The sequence below is a fragment of the Apus apus genome, chromosome 10 (assembly GCF_020740795.1).
Source record: "Apus apus isolate bApuApu2 chromosome 10, bApuApu2.pri.cur, whole genome shotgun sequence".
Lineage (NCBI taxonomy): Eukaryota > Metazoa > Chordata > Aves > Apodiformes > Apodidae > Apus > Apus apus.
The window spans coordinates 7,168,593-7,188,919 of NC_067291.1; the positions used below are offsets into that span (position 1 = coordinate 7,168,593).

The 20,327-nt window shown below is 35.6% G+C and overlaps 1 protein-coding gene across 1 annotated transcript in view; it reads left to right on the forward strand.

The window, feature by feature from the left end:
- The window catches only part of ADAM10 (ADAM metallopeptidase domain 10), a 45,956-nt gene that overhangs the window by 23,049 nt on the left and 2,580 nt on the right, over positions 1 to 20,327 (forward strand). Inside the window, 13 exon segments of the mRNA XM_051628996.1 lie at positions 375 to 493; positions 2,450 to 2,608; positions 9,205 to 9,308; positions 10,385 to 10,534; positions 11,447 to 11,539; positions 12,156 to 12,339; positions 14,293 to 14,456; positions 14,866 to 15,049; positions 15,939 to 16,089; positions 17,340 to 17,523; positions 18,693 to 18,801; positions 19,069 to 19,289; positions 20,038 to 20,164. Coding sequence (XP_051484956.1) covers positions 375 to 493; positions 2,450 to 2,608; positions 9,205 to 9,308; positions 10,385 to 10,534; positions 11,447 to 11,539; positions 12,156 to 12,339; positions 14,293 to 14,456; positions 14,866 to 15,049; positions 15,939 to 16,089; positions 17,340 to 17,523; positions 18,693 to 18,801; positions 19,069 to 19,289; positions 20,038 to 20,164 — 1,949 coding nt within the window.

A 20,327-nucleotide genomic window follows, 5' to 3' on the forward strand; every position in this document is an offset into this window, starting at 1 on the left:
TCTCTTATGCTTCACACTGCCTTGAGGTAAAATAGTTGCGTTTTTCCTTAAGCTACATCTGTGTCTTCTGGAGGAATGGGAACAAGTGTACAATCAAAGTCAGCATTTTAGATTTATGCATTTAAGTCTATCCCTGTTTTCCGTCTTAAATCTTGTGAATGTAGGTACTTGTATCAAAAGCATTTAAATAATACTGCTTAAGAAGATCCTTCTAGGCAATGGTCTAATTCTTGTACAGTATAAACATTTTCTGTAGATTAATTGTACAGGTTCTGCAAATTGCTTGCACGAAAATATTGATTAGAAGTACTTTGCTTAGTGTTCTTGTAATTGAAACTCAAAGACAATTTACCATCTTGTTTTATTCACTCTAGACACTTCAATCTTCGAATGAAGAGAGATACATCTCTTTTTAGTGATGACTTTAAAGTAGAAATATCAAACCAAGTAATTGATTATGATACCTCCCATATTTACACTGGAAACATTTATGGTAAGTACAACACTAAAATAGATTAAAGCACAGTTATTTTAAACAGGAGTTTAATAGTACATGCAGAAAATGAGTAACTGCATGATTAGGTTATCGTTACTAAACTTCAATAGTGCATGTAAATGCATTTAAACTCCATCTGCTTTTATTCTCATATAAGAATCACTCAACAAATGAGTATTTTAGCTAATAATTTTCATATCCATAATACTTGAAAGTTCAGCTTTTTGTGAACATACTGTTATAGGTGTCTGTGTTTAAAAAAAAAAAAGGAAAAAGCTCTCTGCATTAAAAAAAAAAAATCAGGTACTGTTCTTAGTTTGAAGCAGTTTAAGTAATATAGAGATCCCATTGTGAAGGGTAATATACAGGATTCCAGTAAGTATAAAATATACAATTGATTAAGAAGTAAGGACAGCTAAGGAATTAAAAGCAGATGTAGAAAAGGAGGATTAAGACTTGCTCTATCCCTCTTTATACAGTCTGGTTCTTGAAGGAATCTGGCTGCTTCCTGAAGATCTGTTAGTAATGTCCTAAAGTCAAGAAGTGACTGAAACTGTGAAAAGAGGTGTATACACTTAGCCCTTCATATGCATCTAGGTAGACCAATTTAGGATATGACTTCAGTAGGTCAGAGGGCTTTTAAAGTGTAGGGTGTCTTTTGTTGCATTTTTTTCTTATTTTGTGACATTTTTTCAGAAAAGCTTTTCATTCTTTCCTTATTGCTGAAGGATGGTGTTAAAGGATCCACATGAATCTACTCTCTAGACTTACTCTACATTTTATTTTAATTCTCTTAATTAACTTTCTCATTCAGCCCAACTTCGAACCTCTCATAAATATAATGAACAAAGTTATAGCTGAGTAAATAAACCGTTTTGCTGTTTGTCCTTCATTTCCATTCAGATCAAGAGTCTTCCTTCAGAGTACTCTGAAATTTCCAAAGATACATGGCTTATAAGTTCAGGATATTAATGCACATTCTGATAGAATATAGTCAGAAGCATTACTTAACAAATGTCTTAAAATTAACATTCTGCAAAGCCTGTTTATAATTCTTTGTGTTCTCTCTTAAGAGTTGTATGGCATATCTTCAAGATAACTTTTCCAAATTTCAGTACTATGTATGAGCTTTAGAAAATTCTTGATAATTGTTAATGTTAGTGCTGATTAATGATAAGAATGAGTACAGTTCTGATACAAATGAGTACAGTTCTGATAATTTGATAATGTCATTCTGAATCCTTCTTAGTGAAGCAGTATATAAACACTTTTAGTCATCCTTCATCCTTTTTATAGAAGAGGCTTACTGGGAATGCTGCATGTTGTAGCTGTCAGTGATTAAACTTTGGTAGTTGTACTTTTCCAGATTGTGACTGTTTCCATTACAAATTCACTTCATCTCACATTTAAACCCAGCTACTGTTTGAAGAGGCTTATGCTTGAAGAGAAAAATGGATCTCTTGAATACAGGAAAATCTTTATTTGAAAACTTTCACAGTTTAGTGTACAGTCTGGTTTTATTTTTTTATAGTTGTGTGAACAGATGTATAAGGACGGGACTTGGTTATAAGATTACATGCTGTATATGTGACAGTTTTAAAATACATAGGTGAATTCATCATGTGCTTTTTAAACATGTAATGTATGCACCCAATTAGGATGCTATTTAACTTAGAAACTATGATTTTGGGATAACTGCTTGTCTTGCTGTTGAATAATCTTGACTTCAGACACAAACTTTATGCAATAATGTCTTCCTGCTGTTATCCAGGATATTATTACTGTATAATTAATAGGTTTTTGGCAGTTGGGAAGGGGTGCTCAATCAGGATAATTATGGAAACACCATGCTGTCTGCTCAAGACCTTGGGTAGAGTGCATGCTCAAAATTTGTACAGGACTGAAAGCTTTTAGAAAGGTATAAAAAAACTGATGCACTTTTTTCATTAACAGGTGAGCAGGGAAGTCTTAGTCATGGGTCTGTTATTGATGGAAAATTTGAAGGATTCATCCAAACTCACAGTGGGACCTTTTATATTGAGCCAGCAGAGAGATACATTAAGGACAAAAATCTACCTTTCCACTCTGTCATTTATCATGAAGATGATATCAGTGAGTACTTCCCTTTTGTGCTACAGATGAAATATTTCTTCTTTTTTATTAAATTTCACAAACTCCGAACGACTTGTAAGCATTGAATGAGACTTTGGCTTGTGTATGGCACTGTGAATCATACTGTTCTGAAGCAATTCATTTCCAGTTAGTTTGAAATAAATGTATGGCAAACCAAAGTGAGTCTTCCTTATTCTGCTATTTTAAGAAATCCTTAGCTGCCAGGTGTAAGCAGTGTATAAGCAGTGTATTTTCTACTCAATGGATACATATTTCTTTTTAAAAATGCTTCTTAAAATGCTGTATACTGAAAATCACTTGCCTTTTGGTTAATGAAGCTAACAAGTTGTGTGTTGCAAAGTGAATTTATGTATGACTTCAGTCGTGTGCTTAAAAACACATTTAAGCTATAACTTCATTTAAAAACTTGTCCCATCGGGCCATTGTGCATAACCTAGAAGACTTGAATTTGAAATATCATTTGGAATTGGAGGAAGAGTCTTGGGTTAGATTACTAAATATTGCTTGAACCACTTACACGATGATAAATGCATATATCTCAAAGTATGTCATAATGAGACAGTATTGGGAAGAGAAATGTCAAAAATGGGAAGATAGATGAGGAAAATCTCTGGTTGTGAATTGACTTTATTGTTTCCAGTGCTGTGAGCCAGTGAAAAACACAGCATTATTGCATAATCTTTTTTCTTTTGCATGAACAAAGTGAAGAGAAATTACCTTTTTATGCTAAAAACTCGGCAAACTTTGTTTATTTTTTGTAATTGAATAAAGCTTCTGGAATCCAGCTGTATTATACATTCTGTGGCAGTATGTATGCTGCTTTTGAGCATGTTAAAAATGCTGTCAGCTAGTTTGTCCTTCTTGTTACCAACAAAGAAAATAGAAGTTGCATAATTTGAAAGAGCTTCTAAATGAATGCAGTTACTTAATTTTATGTACATTGTGAGCTGCAGTTGTTTTCTGACTGACTAAACCTATATCGTCATGGTGCTTATAAGACCCATATTTGAGAATAAAGTAACTTCATAGGAGATTGTTCCATATGCTACTTTTGATTCTAAAAGAAAAGTTGCAGCATGGGATTAACTTCCAGCTCTATGGAGCCTTGCATATGAAAGTTCAAGAAGGCAGTTTGCCTTGCCAGCTGCTGTTGGAATGCTTCAGGGCTTGCTACTGTAGCAGAAGAGTACCAGGGGAAAGGAAAGGGGGGAAAAAAGGGGAAACCATAACATGTGTCTTTTATAAAAACATTTCTGTGAATAGTTTGCACAGACTTTTAAGTTCTTTGGTATGTTTTACAGGCCTTGCTGAACAGTTCGATTCACTGCTTCATAGTGGGAATACGGGACTACCACTGGCATAGCACTTGCTCTAAATAAGCCACTGTCTGCTTTACAAAGGGTTTTATTAAGCATGTTGTATAAAAGAGGCTTGAGCAGGAAAGTGAAGGGACATGAGGCAGTAAAGTGGTTTGCTCAGTTTCCAAGGGGTGAGACAGGCAGAAAGATTCTCATACCCTAGTTCCTTATGCTGTAAATAGTGGGTGACTGAAAATATTATCTTCACTGTTACCAGCTAATGACAGAAACAGAGCTGTACCTTAAAGAAGCAGATAATTTGATTTCATGAAAGTTTGTATTGCTGTTTTGTAGAAGTGATCTCTGTTGATGGGGTAAGTGGATCAGGTGAGAACTGGAAGAAGCTAATGATGAAATTGGTTCACATTAATGTCTTATTAAAGTGAACGAAAGCAGAATAATAATTTATTTTTTAAATTATTCAGATGATTATCTGTTGGCTTACACTGTTTTCCCTCTTGAATATAGTACATCCAAATCATTAGTTAGGAAAAAAAACAGATTATCAGAGTGGATTGTCTAAATCTATTCCAGAGAGCCACATTAAAGCAGCAGTGCAGTATGACTTCCCAATCACCAAGTGAGTGAACATTGCTGCTTGCTCAGCATGGCTGAAAATAGCCCATCCTGGAGCTAAGTCTAAGCAAGGAAAGTGTGCCACTCCTGTTGGTTGCTGTCAGTGTGGAGTCTGATTTTGATTGTCTAGTTTAACATTTTTCTTTGGTATCCTAGAAGCCTCAAGATTTCTGTGGTCTGAAGTGCCTGAAATATACAACTGTCACTTTCTGAATAATGCTTTTGAGGCTAACATTTTTTCGCCTTTCATGAGAGCTATTTTTGCATTGAACTGCAGCTCCAAAAACCCCCGACAACAAATAAAAAAGCTAAGCTTTATTGTAGCTTTAAAAAACAATCATGCAGATCTGTTGTTACTGCTCTAGTCTAATGGCAATTCTTGAGAATAGAGTCAAACCACTAGTGTCTTACACAGGACAAAACCAACAAAAATAATCACGTTTCTGACTCAGGAGAGACTGGGGAAGAAGTTGTTATTTCTTTAATTTGGGATATTTTTGGTCATCCATGTTTCAGCCTTTCAAAACAATATGCTTTTTAGTGCTGTTTCAGAAATTACAATGCAACATATGATTAGCATCTCAATGAGTTCTTATTCAGTAGTTAAACAAAAGATTTTTTTATAAATGGGGATTATATTGTCAACTTTATAAGGCAGCTTTTGTCTGTTACAGTGAATGTGGTGACTAGTGGAAGGCAGCTTTCTATTCATGACTCAAAACACAAGTTGAACAATTTTAGTTTCTAAACCACTCTTGATGCATCTGTTTTATAGTTTAGTGCTAGAAAGATAAAAATTGGTGTTTTCATTAAAATATTTAGGAATCGTTTCTTTAAGGATTGGGGTTTAATTTGAGCTGTATTTACTTTATTGAAATCATATATGCTTCAAATATATCATTGAGTGCATATGATAAAATACAAACCCAGTATTTTCTCTTCTTGACCATAGACAGAAAAATCCTGTTTGCTCCTTCAGGAAAATGAACATGGTCATTTAATTGTCCTTATGGTCTTGGAAGAACTGTACAACTGAGAACAGAAAGTAAAGTATTTTGTAATTTTGCAAAGCCCTATCTGGTGAATGAACTGACCATTGCCAACTGTGCATTATTAGTGAGAACTTCATTCCTTTTTTTTAATGTTGTGGTTGTCTATTTAATAATGAAGGTCTAGTTGGCAGTTGCCCTGGGAGCACAGTGTTGTAACAGACTGCTTGGAATAAAATCTGTAATAAGGCGCTTTTTTTTTTTTTCTGCCTATGTTGGAATTTTGCTCTGATGCTCTTGCATTTGCTATTACTGGGCAAATCTCTGGCTGTTGAAGAACTGAATTTTCATCATTTTTAGTGGAGGTTTGATGTCATATCCTTGCCCCTGATTCCTAAAGCCAGTATCCATTAAGTAGTTAACCTAAATTCTTAACAGATCATGCAATTAACTGGCAAGTTGAAGAAAAAAAAATTCATGTGATCAGGAATCTCTTTGTAGATGGCAGTGCCTTTTTAAAAAGAATAAAAATTCTTGTTTTGAGCATCTATAATTGTATATATCATTAAGAATGATCTGCATCCAGTTAGAGTAAGATACCGTCGTCAGAAAGTACGAAATCACAAGGGGCTTTTGTGTGGTTTTTTTCAGGTGGTTTATTGTTGTTACTACTACTCTTATTTCCTGTTCTTATCATTGTGTCAGGATGTGCTGAAGTTAAAAGTGGAAAAAGGGAAACTGGATTAAATGGGAAAAGAAAAAGAAAATATTTGTTTTGCTTGAGGATTTTATCTATTTAGAGAATTGATCCTGTAGTGAAATTCTTCTTGTATAGATCTGATGGAAAGTAGGGTTCTAGTTTTTCCTCAACTCTGCATCCACTGTCAGCAATCATTTTGTGGTAAAGGCCTGTGCCTTCTGTTGGTCAATTCCCAGGGCTGTGGTGAGGGTAGGCTGAGAAGCTCTTGATCCCAAAAAGCTGCCAGAAGGCTGTACCTCTCAAAGCTTTTAAAAGCATCATGAGGGCATGGACCATGGGTCAAAACTGCCCAAGTCATCTGACCCCATGTAGCTCTTGCTGAGCTTCAGCGATGGAGATGCTACAGGGGCTGGTGGAAATAGGAAGTCTCGAAGAGGGAACACGATTTGGGGGTAATGCAGCATTTATCAAAATAAAGCTTTGTATGTGACTTTCTCTGTAAGCGAGACGTGGCTCCAGAGTGATCTATTCCGTATCCCCTGCCTCCTGTGTTTGAGCAGGGTGGATTCAAATTTCTTGGTTCCAACACAGGCAAAACCTTGGCAAATTGCTGTTGCAGACTGTTTCATGTTCAGTTCTTTACCATTTTAACTATCATGCTTTTAAAGCGTTCCTTATTAGATGATCACTTTTGAAGTGAAAAATATATGCTTGAATTGCAGGCAGTCAGTATTAAAAATGTACTGAGGGATTTCCGGGCCTCTTTGGGAAACAAGATGCAAAGGAAAGACAGCTTATTTTGTGGAATGCACTAAGAGCATATATTTCTAGTTCTCTTCTGTCAGTTGTCATAATGCTACAGAGTATGAATAGAAGTGTGGTGATAGCAGAAGGCAGCATTTTGTGCTGGTGCAAAATGTGCTGTGCAGTCATGTTTCCAGTTAATTGCTGTGGACTTTAAAGTCAGGGTGGTTTCATGTGGATGAAGTGTGCTGATGGTGAGGTGGCCTGTCCAGTACTGCTGCCCTTGTGTAAGGTGCTTCTGTCGCAGAGATAAGTGGTCAGCAATGTCAAATCGAGAAGTGGGTAATGATGATAGTAGTTACACTAAATACAATAGATAGTATTTAGGGTCCCCAAAAGTACAGATGACCTCAACAGTGAGTGTTGTTTTGTGTTTTTTTTTAATATTGCTTATAGCAAAGCCAGTGTTTCACTACACTGCTAATCTAATTGGGTGAGGTGGCTTTACAATAAGAGCATTTTTTTCTTTATCTCTCTCTTAATTCTTCTAGGTAACTATCCTGGGAAGAATGTGAGGAGACAGCGGTTCAGAAATGTGTGGTATTAGAAATTGAAACATGGGAAACTAATATATAGAAAATCATTGACTGAACTTAAAGTTTCTAATAACAGTAATTAACATTTCTATAAAATAGTAAACACAAAAGACGAGTTTGTCAGAAGTCTAGGATTTTTTCAAAAAAAACTAAGTACTGCACATTCATTGTACTTACCTCTCAAAATGTTTGTTCCTTTTAATTTAAAGAAACAACCTTGTTAGAATCCAAACAAATTGCCTCCCACACAATATAAAGATTTTGCTAATATTTGCAAACAGCAATCAAAATGGAGTAGGTATAAAGGAAGATGAGATTTTGTTGTATGTTGGAGCAGCTTCTTTAAAATTCAGACTGGAAATACATTTTGAAATACAATACTGGATACCTTTACAGTAGATAAAAGAAATTTCCTAGTGAGATAATGAATAACTGCTTACACCAAACTATAATCTTTCATTTACTCTTAGACTGAAACTTCCTTTGCCAAGAAGTATGTTTATTAAATCTGATTCTTCCCCACTAAGCAAAGTTTACAGTTGCAGTAAAATATTTTTTACTTGGAAAAGGACCCAGTTTGAAAAAAACTGTTAGCTATGTTTAAATTAGCCTCATTTGTCATTAGCTAGTTTTTTTTTAAAACTAGTTTTAATCATGACCTGTAACATGAATTGTAATATGTGTGATTGACAGGAATGAAGGTTGAAAGTCTCCTTTTATTTCCTGACCAGTCCTTTTAAGCTTATCAGTGGGTCCACAGAATCCAGTTTTTGTGTATTTTGGAGCATAAACACATATTACATGGTTTGATTTTTTTAGAACTCAACTTTAGCTGTATGACAAGGATATGAGGTTTTTTTATTCCTGTTTGCTGTTTTATTTTCCCCTAACTTCTAATGATTGAAATATGAAGTTTAGAACTTCAAATCTCCAAGATTGCATCTACTGTGGTCTGACTTCTGGCAGGCTTTGACTCTACAAAACCAGACTAGAGCTATTCCAGGGTAAAATCCCCTGAAATGCATATAATGCAGACATCACATTATATGCATTTATGTGCCAGCTCTTATGCTCTACAAATGATAAATATATTCTTATTCTATTTTTAGTGTATTTTTATAAATAAACATTTTCAAAAAATCCGTGGAAGATTAATAAAAGAGAATCCTCTAAGAATGTTAGCAGGGTTTCTTCCTGTTAGTTTACCAAGCAGAGTAAAAAAAATCCCTTTCTCTTATTCAAGCAGTCTTTAGTATACCTGGTCACTCATCATTTTCAACTGAGTTCGTTTTTTAAGGCTGCTATTAGTTCAAACTAGTAGGTGCAGATGTGTAAATGATCTCATTCTTATGTGTTGGCTCATATTTTCTTTAGCTATTTATAAGAAAACAGTGTTAAGAAGCAATTGTCAGTTTTGTTCTGTTTGTAAAACTAAGAATGTGTCTTAGTAGCAATGAAAAAAAGGCAGTTGCATAAATCTTGAATCAAAGAATGTTTCCCTCAAACCACATCAGCAATATTGGACACAAACTGAGTAAATTGCAGTGCTACAGCCATATTTTTGCTCTTGTTCTTGGAATTTGAAAACTCAGCCTGGTCTTCCTCTTTTTAGAATATCCACATAAGTATGGACCACAAGGAGGTTGTGCAGATCATTCGGTATTTGAAAGGATGCAGAAGTACCAGATGACGGGTATAGAAGAACCAACACCAGAGGTACAACACAGGCTAGTGGATTTTGATTAGAAATTGGTGTAATAACTTCCTGTTTCTTGTATGTTGTTGCTTTTACTTGTGGTCAAGCATTATCCCTCTATGTTGTGAGTGGGAGGGACTTACTAGTGGTACTGAAAGATTGAAGGGCTTATAGGTCACCTGCAGGAGGAGGAGGAGGGTCTATGGAAGGGACTCCTATTCAGATTCCTGCAGGTTTTTTGCCTTCAGGTTTGTACCACTTGTCATGAAATTTTGGGGGGTTTTGTTGCTTTTTTTTCCCCAACACTTTCCAACAGGTTTCTCTTAGTGATAGCTGTGTTCTAAGCTTTTTCAATTTTTGGCATAATTCTGTCGTGTCAGTTAAGTCTATGCCAACAAAACTATACAATATGGCTTCTTAAATGGCATCAGCAACTTTATTTGCATTGTGACTCCAGAGGTTATCATGAGTGTGACACAATTCCATGTTGGTAAGAATGACATGCTTTCCCAAAAATTTACTTGTAAAACTTCCTGGAGAGAGTGAGTTATGAACCAGTGAACACCAAAGGCAAATGTGTTAGCAGATACTGCTCTGACTAATAAGCGATATTTTAAGTTGGTGTTTATTGTACCATTTGTTCCATGCTGAAGTGTTTTAAGTATATCTGTTGGCTGAGACAGCTGGCTAAGGTAATCACAATGTGAAACAAACTGATAGGGAAGGTGCATTTAAGTCCCACACCACTGTTTTTTTCTGTGCCATGAACTTTCCTTTTAGAAAAGGATGATGAAAAAAGAAAAATTTCAAAGATCACATTCATGAAAAAATCTATTTCACATTGGCTGCCTTTTGTAATATCAAACTAAAATGCACAGAAGTGTTTGCCTGAGTTATCATTAAAAATAGGTGGCATACTTGAGAACTAGCTATAACATACTTAGTTTAATTCAAGATTCCTAAAACTTTGTGGGTTAAAGAAAAATAATGAAAATCTGTTTGTATTAGTATGTTTAGAAAAATCTATTGCTATTTTTAGGTGATCTAGTGCAACATGTAGATCTACAAAAATAATGTCTTTCCTGTGTATATGTAGAAACCTTTTGAAGAGCCTAAGAACAATGGTCCACAGCTTTTAAGAAAAAAGCGTGCCACTCAGGCTGAAAAAAATACATGTCAGCTGTATATTCAGACTGATCATCTGTTCTACAAGCATTATGGAACAAGGGAAGCTGTAATTGCACAGGTATTTCCAATCCCTTTGTTTTAAACTGCTTTTGCTTTATTTATTTCTGATAAATATAATGTAATTTAATTGTCTATTATGGCTTATTTACTTTAGAACGTCTTCTTTCATTTGTCACAGTGATCTTGACATTATTGAAACAGCTGTTTTTATTTCACTAAAATGTGCCTATGGCAGAAGTCCTGGGCACTTTTGCTTCCCAGAGTTACTAAGGGCAGCTGCAGTTCTCTGAGCACCTCTGAGCAAAACTTGCAGTCTGACTTTTCTCAGTTCCTACTCAGAAAAATACGACTTCCTCATGAGTTCTGTTCTGTTGACAGCCTGCCAAGCCTCTGTTAACACTTGCATAGCCTTCCATTTGAAATTTTAGTTCAAAACACTGTGAGCCAATGACAGTGAGAGCTGTTCCTGTCGTGTTGTACATATGCAATTTGAGTAACATTTTCCAGAGCTCTGAAGTCACCTTCAAAATCTGGTTTTCAATGTGTTATTTCCATGTGCTCTTGGAAAAGGTAAATTATCCCATTTTTTTCTATCAGAAATGAAAGAATAATGCCACAACAAATAATTTTTTTCTCAAAAATAATTAAAAGTATGATGCTTTGACTACAGTTTTAACTACAGTGTTCTCTTATTGTAGCAATGAATAGTATCACAAACAGGTATCTGAATAGTTGATAGAAAAAAAGGAAAGAAAACAGCAAACTGCTGTTACCTGGCGTGGTGGCAATGCAGGTGCTAGATTTATTTGCAGTATTTCCCATTAGCGTTTGATTAAAAACCCCTGTTAAGAGTTCATAAGACACAGTATCTTTTACTTGACAAGTACATACCTTGCAGGTGTTGCTATTTAAGATTAGCTGTAGCCCAGTGCATAGATCTTTGAACTGCAGATCCTTTCATTTGTGACAGATATCCAGCCACGTGAAGGCGATTGACACCATTTACCAGTCAACAGATTTCTCAGGAATCCGTAACATCAGCTTCATGGTGAAACGAATAAGGGTAAGTTGCACTGGGAATGCTTTTAGCTGCGCTCGTACTGCTTGAGGCTGTATTTTCAGAACTCCTATTGGTGTTCACTTGTAACCGTTTACATTGTGTATGAAGTTTTGTCGCACAAGTGACTCTGTAGTAAATGGTTCCCTAACCCATTTGTTTGGTTGGTTTTAGTGTTTATTGTCAAAAGCCCCACTGTTTCTGTTATCAAGCTGTAGTCAGTTTTTATAGGAATCAATTCTTGTGTTTCAGCAGTGTTGAGGTGAATGGGCTGTAACACTCTCCAAGAACTTCAGTGCTAAAATAAATAATACCTGTTCAGATTGAGAGTTCCTTCTAAAAGTGATGATTTAAGAGGATAAATATAAACTTCTGGTTACTGAAGGAAAGTAAAAAGAAAGAAATAAAAGAGTTGAGGTTTATGACAGATACAATTTTCTATTTATTACAAAACTTGGCTTTCCAAATATTGAGGTGGTAATTTGTGAAGGCTTGCGTATCTTTAGCAACATCTTTATTTAACATAACAAGGTATTGCAAACAGTAAGCCTCTTAGGTGGTATTTACAAGTAGTCAAGTGAAAATTAATCATGTCTTACAGTCTGTTTCAATTTACTTTTAGATTAACACAACCGTAGATGAGAAGGACTCTTCCAATCCCTTCAGATTTCCTAACATTGGTGTGGAAAAGTTTCTGGAACTGAACTCGGAACAGAATCATGATGATTATTGCTTGGCCTATGTGTTTACAGACCGTGATTTTGATGATGGAGTCCTTGGTCTGGCTTGGGTTGGAGCCCCTTCAGGTATTTATATCCAAACCTGCAGCCTTATGAGATAAAGTAGTGTAGGTAGGTACAAAGAAGAAAGATGGAAATTGTGTCATTTAAATTGACAGCAAATAGACAAAAATCTCATCACCAACTTTTCACAACAATGGCTTTCTTTTTGTGTTGTGTTTGTTTTTTTTTAAATATAAACAGCATCTCGTGTGTCACTTCAGTTAGTCTTGCTGTCTTTCTGATTCAAACTGTGCAGGTTGAATTTTGTAGTAGAACTGCAATGTAGAATCCTTAGGTTTTCTAGGTAGTATTGGAAGCAATTTTTAAAAAAATAAAGTAAAATCAGTAAGATCTTGTTCTGCAAGAGACTGTGGTGTGACTCTTCTTGAACTGCTTCTCATGAGTTTCAATCTGGTTCTGTATTTTGGGTCTGAAGTATGTAGTATGTATTGGGTATGAAGTACTGTAAGTATGAAGGATGTCCTGGATGTATTAGTTCTATAGGTTATATTATTTTTATGAGTAACGTATTTTAAAGTTGTTAGTTTTTAATTCAAGTAAATACAAATTCTTATAGTTCAGCACAAATTCCAAATTGTGGAAACTTTCGCATAAATAAAAATCAGAAATTCAGAAGGAATGAACTTCCCTTGTTTATTCCCTCAAGGGATTTCTCTATAATAAGGAATCAGGCTGAAGAACAGCAGGTTCTAGGAGACTTTGCAAGAGACTGGATACTTTTGTGAACATTATCAAGAGCTTTAACAGAATTCAAGTAATTGTGGAAGAAACATAAAATAATTCTTGAGATGTAGCTCTACATTATAACCTTACTTTGTTTACTGCTGTACTTTCCTCTGAAGCATATGTTGGTTGTAGAGTACTGGAGCCATGTGGAAAACTCCAGTGGTTTGACAGATTTTGATTTTAGGAGATTAAAGTGCTCAAGTATTGCTAGAGTATTCAGAGGGATAATAGATCAGTGGACTCATGAGTGTACTAAGTATGTAAGAGGGAGCTGTGTGGTGTAACTTCAGTGACTGTGGAAGAAGGTGGCCTATGTAAATAAGGAACTGGGTCTGTGATGACTAGTTGAGTGTATAGACTGAGCAAGCCCAGGATGAACTGGAGTGTGCATTCCATAAACACTGCTTCCAAAACTAAATTTAATTGGGAAAAATTAAGTTGCTTTGAGACATTTTTATCCTTAATGTAGGTATTGTGTGCATTAAATCAGGTACTTCACTGAACTTCAGAAAGCAAGGAAACTTCTCTAGAGGCTTTTTTTAAACACCATTTATGTTAGCAATAGAATAGCTGAATTTTAGAGCATGGGTAATACCTCCATAGAAACCTAAGTTAAGGAAAAACTTGGTGAAATTAAAGTCACAGTTTTGAGACTTCTTCCAACACTGTGAAGCACTTGATTGTTGACCTTCTAAAAATGGGTCTGATTAACCCACACATCAAGAGCACTTTCAGCTTTAGGTTGTACAGTGAAAAAATGGGTCACTTTAGCTATATATCTTTGTCAGCAAATCTTAGGCATTTTATATAGATGGTGTTGCTATGAGAGAGGATGTCCTGCAATTTTACTGTGGATTTTCTTTACTTAATGAAATCCAAATGGAATATAGGTTGACACTACCTGTGTTGGGCATTGCACCTTGCTTGTCTTGTACTACAGGTATGATGAAATTGTGGCTTGTCTGAGCAGTGAAAGCCCAAAATAGCTCTTACTTAATAGCTATTCTAAAACAGCTAACTTCTTGTGTGAATGGATCCATTCAGTGCTGAGAGCATTAGTGGGGATAAATCTAATCTACTTTCAAAGTTGGGTTAGTATTCAGTACACATAAGAACTCTTGGTCTGTAAGCATCCACTGTGGAGAAAAGGTGTTTCTTGCTGTAAATGTCACTACGAAAGTGACAGTGCTGCTTTTCTTAAATTACTGTTGTACTTTTGTCTAAATGCAGGGAGCTCTGGTGGAATATGTGAAAAGAGCAAACTCTATTCTGATGGTAAGAAGAAGTCTTTGAACACTGGAATCATCACTGTTCAGAACTATGGCTCTCATGTTCCTCCCAAGGTTTCTCACATCACTTTTGCTCACGAGGTTGGGCATAACTTTGGTTCTCCTGTGAGTATTCCTATTGATCTGTTAACTATTCCAGCCATTTTGAAGTGCCTGATTTGCAAATGGAGTTTTTACGTCTTGTAAACCAGGACAATACCACGATGACTGCATGTGCATATGTGAACAAAAAACAGACTGCTGAATTAAGCCCGTTTTATGGCCTGGATGCATTCCTGTGTGACCTGTTCTAGGGGATCTGCTTTGGCAGGGGGGTTGGACTAAGATGATCTTTCAAGGTCCCTTCTACTCCATAACTTTCTGTGATTCTGTAATTCTGTGGTTTGATTTTTTGAAACTTTTATTCTCACTGTGTTAAGGTTACCAAATCAGGGGGTTTTGCACATGTATAAAATTATAACAACATTAGAAAAGCTGTCTTTGTAGAAATAGTTTTAAAATGTTTGTTTTGCAGCATGATTCTGGAATGGAGTGCACTCCAGGAGAGTCCAAGAACTTGGGACAGAAAGAAAATGGCAATTATATAATGTATGCAAGAGCTACATCTGGGGACAAACTTAACAACAACAAGTTCTCTATCTGTAGCATTCGAAATATCAGCCAAGTTCTTGAGAAAAAGAGAAATAATTGCTTTGTTGGTAAGTATTTAGTCATCCTGAAAGCAGAATGGCTAAGATATTACTATTATGCTTAATTAGAAATTTATTTTATTAAGTTTTGTTTTACTTCTTAATTTACCTTAATAATTATATTTTTTATTTTTTAGTTTATTGGAAGATTCTGTAAGTAAAGAACTGAATTTGAGGTCTGGGGTACTGTTATCAAGGTTTAGGCTCCCCAGTATAAGAAAGACATGGACATACTGGAATGAGTCCCACGGGGGGCCACAGATTATTAAGGGATTGGAGCATCTGACATACGAGGAGAGGCTGCAAGAGCTGAGGCTGTTCAATCTGGAGAAGAGAAGGCTCAGAGGGGGCCAGGAGGGGGGCTCATGTCTGTCCTTATAAATGCTTGGTGGGTGGGAGTAAAGAAACAGGGCTAGACTGTTTTCAGTCATGCCTAGAAAAAGGATAAGAGGTAAGGAGGACAGGTCTTCAGACTGTTAAAGGGTGAGGAGTGCTGCTCCATTTGAGCTTAGCAGAAAACTTTGTCCTGGTCTAAGCCAAGATGAAGCCAAATTTTTTTTTTACTGTTTTTTTTTTGTTTGTTTGTTTTGGTCATTAGTTTAATTGCCAGCCCAGCACTAAACTGTGACACTTCCTCTTATCACTGTTGATTTCCTGTCCACACAAGAAACTCCCTCTGTTACCAGCAGAAACCTTTTACTCAGAGGCTTAAAATTCTATGACGTGTAGGTATGATTAAATAATGCATGTTGACTTAAGCACTAGTGTGAAGTCCATCCTGACAATGCATTTGCAGTCACTGTTAGCTGGATGCTGTTGCAATTCAGTGTCAACATTTAGAAGTCTATTTGCATATTCTTTGTACTGCTTTGTACATACATATACTGGCATTTTTCAGAGTCTGGTCAACCCATCTGTGGCAATGGTCTAGTTGAACAAGGAGAAGAGTGTGATTGTGGATACAGTGACCAGTGCAAAGATGAGTGCTGTTATGATGCAAACCAACCAGAAGATAGAAAATGCAAGTTAAAACCAGGCAAATACTGCAGGTATTGTGCAGATCTGTTTCAGTACACTTTAATTTTTGAACCTTATTTCTCGGTATAATTAGTATTTTAGAATCTGATTCTGTTTACTTGCATTATTCCTAAAATATTTATTTTGTTTAAAATGCCTTATACGGTGAGTGAGAAGTTCATAAGCACAATTGTGCTGTTCAATCCTTGGAGCCAATTGTGGCTGGCTTTCCCTTGGATGGCTGTTCCCTAGCATGTTCTTACATAATAGGACACTGGATTGTATCCTTGCTAACATACAATACTCAGTGCAGACAAACATGTTGAAATTCTGCCATCTTTAGCAGAAATGTGTTGTGTGTGCAGGGGTCTTGCAAAACCAGGATGATTCAGCAAAACACCAGGATACTGTTTTTACAATAGGTACAGGAAAGTATTATTTCCCATAATGGAGAATATTACAAAATTGGATTCTATCCTAGTGCCATTTCTACAGCATTGCCTCGCTGAAGGGTGACTGAAGGATATAGTTGACTGATTTTTTTTAATGCATGTTTTATAAATGAAATTAAACTATGTTTTTAAGTCACCTTGTATCTTGGCAATGGTGTGTATGCAGTGATTTATAAGAGAAACTTTTAAAGATGATAAGATTTAGGGTGAAGTAAGACAACTTCTATCTTTTAGCTTCATGACTGAAGACACATTAAATTTTTACCTCATCTGAAAACTACAGTGGTTTTTTTCACATGAAAGGTGTGAGTTTTTCTTTCTCTTTAGAGGACGTATAAGGTATAAAATTTGACCTGTCTTCCCTTTTCTTGTTTATTTAAACAATGTAAGTGGAGTGGCAGCTGAAAGTAGGGAAAAAAACAAACATCACACATGTTAATTGGTGACAGATAAATCTTGACTTATTTATTATATTGAAACTGTTACTACCAAACTATGCAGTTGCTTGTGAATTAATTTTGCCAACTTGCTAATGGAATTTTTTATATAGACAAACTTTGAAATGCTGTTGTTTTCTATATATTTTTAAATGTTTGTGCTGTTTTTCTAATATGATGCAAATAGTTCAGTTAGTTACTGCAATGACTAAGGAATCTAAATTCAGTGCGTAACTTTGTTACCTTAAGGGACAGAAAAAGTTGCTTTCAATTCACTTTTTACTTAGCACAAATCAGAAATATTTTGTGCCTTTGAGTACGTTTCAGGTGTAATATTTCTTCTGGAATCGTTTGTGCCTTTCCTTTAAACCCATGTTTTCTGTTAATTTCTAGCCCTAGTCAAGGCCCGTGCTGTACTGCACAGTGTAATTTCAAACTGAAGACTGACAAGTGTCGAAATGATTCTGACTGTGCCAAGGAGGGGATGTGTAATGGGATCAGTGCTCTCTGCCCAGCGTCCGAGCCGAAGCCGAACTTCACAGATTGCAACAGGCACACACAAGTTTGCTTAAATGGGGTATGGTTGGGTTTTTTCAGTCATATGCAACTGCAGCTGTATATTGCAAGACACTGTGTTATGAAGTGACGTGGTTTCCACACTTGATGGAGAAGACTGGATGTAAGATTAAGCTCTTTTTCAGTCAAAATGTTTGATTTGTTGGTTTCAATCAAAATAACTATGAAGGTACACCAAACATTGGGAAGCAGGTAACAAATATCAAGGGAGCTTTGCTATTTGAGAAAGTTCCATTTAGGTTTTTTTTTAACAATCAGGAATAGTAGTGTTTTACCTCCTAGTTCCATCTTTTTAATTTTTCTTCATTCTTGGTCAAGTCATTTTTTTGCCTTAGAAACTCTTTGAATTTGGTTTAATGAAAATTTACAGTTCCTCCCCTGTGTAACACAGATGCGCAGGCATATAGAATTACTCTGAACTGCTCTGAGTTTCCTGGGCTAACGAGTTCATGGCAGTTGCTATGAAATATTGATGGGAAGTCTCTTATAAATTGATCTATGTTCACTTGGAAGCAGAAACAAGCAAAAGTCATAATCTTAAAGAGCTGTAGCTTGAATTGCTGTAGGTCTGTTTTCCACAGTCTGTGTTTTTAATCTAATTATACTGCTTGTAGTAGTTTTTCAGCTAATTTAGAGTCATCTTAAAGATAGAAGAACTGTCTTTTTGTAGTTAATTGATTTTGAAACAAGATTATAAATACACTAAATTCTTTTTAATTTATTTCTTTGAAGCATCCTCCTGCAGTGGAATTAAATACAGAACACTTCCTGCCATTCATTTTTATTACTTTCTGAGAGAAAATACTTCTGAAGACTTGCTTTTTACATAATTTCCTAACCAAGATTTTGAGTAATTTTGTTTCAGTGTGAATTGCAGTACTGTGAGTGTTTTTCAGGGTATTCTGAGGCCCTAAAAGAAGACATGGTGTTCAAAAATAAAATAGAGCAAATTGCCTCTAAAAAAGTATCAAATGAGCCTAAACAATGCAATCCAATAACTGTAAATATTTCTGTATATAAACTTTAGAAGAAATTCAAGCTATTATTATTGATAGGCATCGTTAGATGTACAATGGTGCTTTCAGCTATTAAAAATTAATATCTTTCCTAATGTCAGAATACTTAAAAGTGAAATTGATTTTCCTGTTCTCATGTTTATGTCTTAAACAGCAATGTGCTGGCTCTATCTGTGAGAAGCATGGCTTGGAGGAATGCACCTGTGCTAGTTCAGATGGCAAGGATGACAGAGAATTGTGTCATGTCTGCTGCATGAGGAAAAGTAAGATTTGGCTGGATTTTAAATGTAAATATAGAAGTAGGTGTCTGAGGAATCTCCTCACAGTGTTTATATTTTAGTTGTTACCTTGAGAGCAGTTTGGTTTCAGAAAGATGTATCTGGTAGAAAATAATGTATTTTGGTTTTTAAAGATTAATAGAAACTCGACATTTTTCAGAAGCATTTTGAATAATTGAACACCAAGGTATTGATGCACATATATTGTAATTTGATAACTGTTGGATTAATCAAATTGTTTTCACTTTTCAGTGGACCCAGCTACTTGTGCAAGTACAGGCTCTAGCCAGTGGCAGAAACACTTTGGTCGTAAAACTATTACTTTGCAGCCCGGATCTCCTTGTAATGACTTCAAAGGCTACTGTGATGTGTTCATGAGATGTCGGCTGGTGGATGCAGATGGGCCTCTAGCTAGATTGAAGAAAGCAATTTTCAATCCGAAGCTGTATGAAAATATCGCAGAATGGATCGTGGTAAGTTGTTTTTGTCTTATCAGTCTAATATAAAATTTTCATGTTAATTAGTATTCACAGTCAGTAATTATTGGTGTGTGTGTGAATATATATATATATACACACACACTTCAGCATTCCTCAAAGTCTAATCAGTCCTTGTTTTATTAGTTTGCTGCACTCAGTGTGCTTATAGGAAAATTAAGTTTGACAGTTTGAAGGGAACAGAAAAAAATAAATAACAAATAAACATTTTGTGTTAATACCTCTATTCGCTCGACTCTGTTTTGGTGTTAATGTTCACGTTTTTAATTTACTGGGTTTTCCCATTTTAACTCTTCATATTTGAATGCTCCAGTTTCTTTCAATGAACTAAATATATTGATCTCCAGCATTTCTTGGTTTTATGGCACTAGTTGACACTTTCCTAATAACAGACTGGAAGAAAAGCTACAATGAAACACCATTACAGAGCTGCATAGTCGGTTTTGTGTAAGCTATTTATTGTTTTAGGCTCATGTAGCTCTGTTTTAGTGTATCTCCTGTGAAATTCCCTTCTGATATTAAAATGAATCTGATGTATTTGGGGTTCTTTTTTGTAAGAACTTTGGGGACATATTTATTTGAAAATATTATGGTCTTTCACGTGGTGTTTCAGAACAGCTTTTTGATTACTTTTAAAAGCTAAAGAAAAGCCATATTCAGTAACCCCTGACTCTTGTGCATGTGTGTCAGCCCCTCCAAAATATTTTTGTTTGTTTGTTTTCAGGCTTATTGGTGGGCAGTGTTGCTTATGGGAATTGCCTTGATCATGCTAATGGCTGGCTTCATTAAAATATGCAGTGTTCATACTCCAAGCAGTAATCCAAAGTTGCCTCCTCATAAACCACTTCCAGGTGAGTACATCAGATAATTAAATTTATAGAGAAAGGTTTTATCCTTTTTATCCTCAACTATTTGTTCAAAAGGGAAATTTCAGATGTTGCAACCTACTGTTCTTAGGCTGGTACTGTGAAAGTACAAATGGAGCTCATACCAGTGAAACGATTAATCAAAATG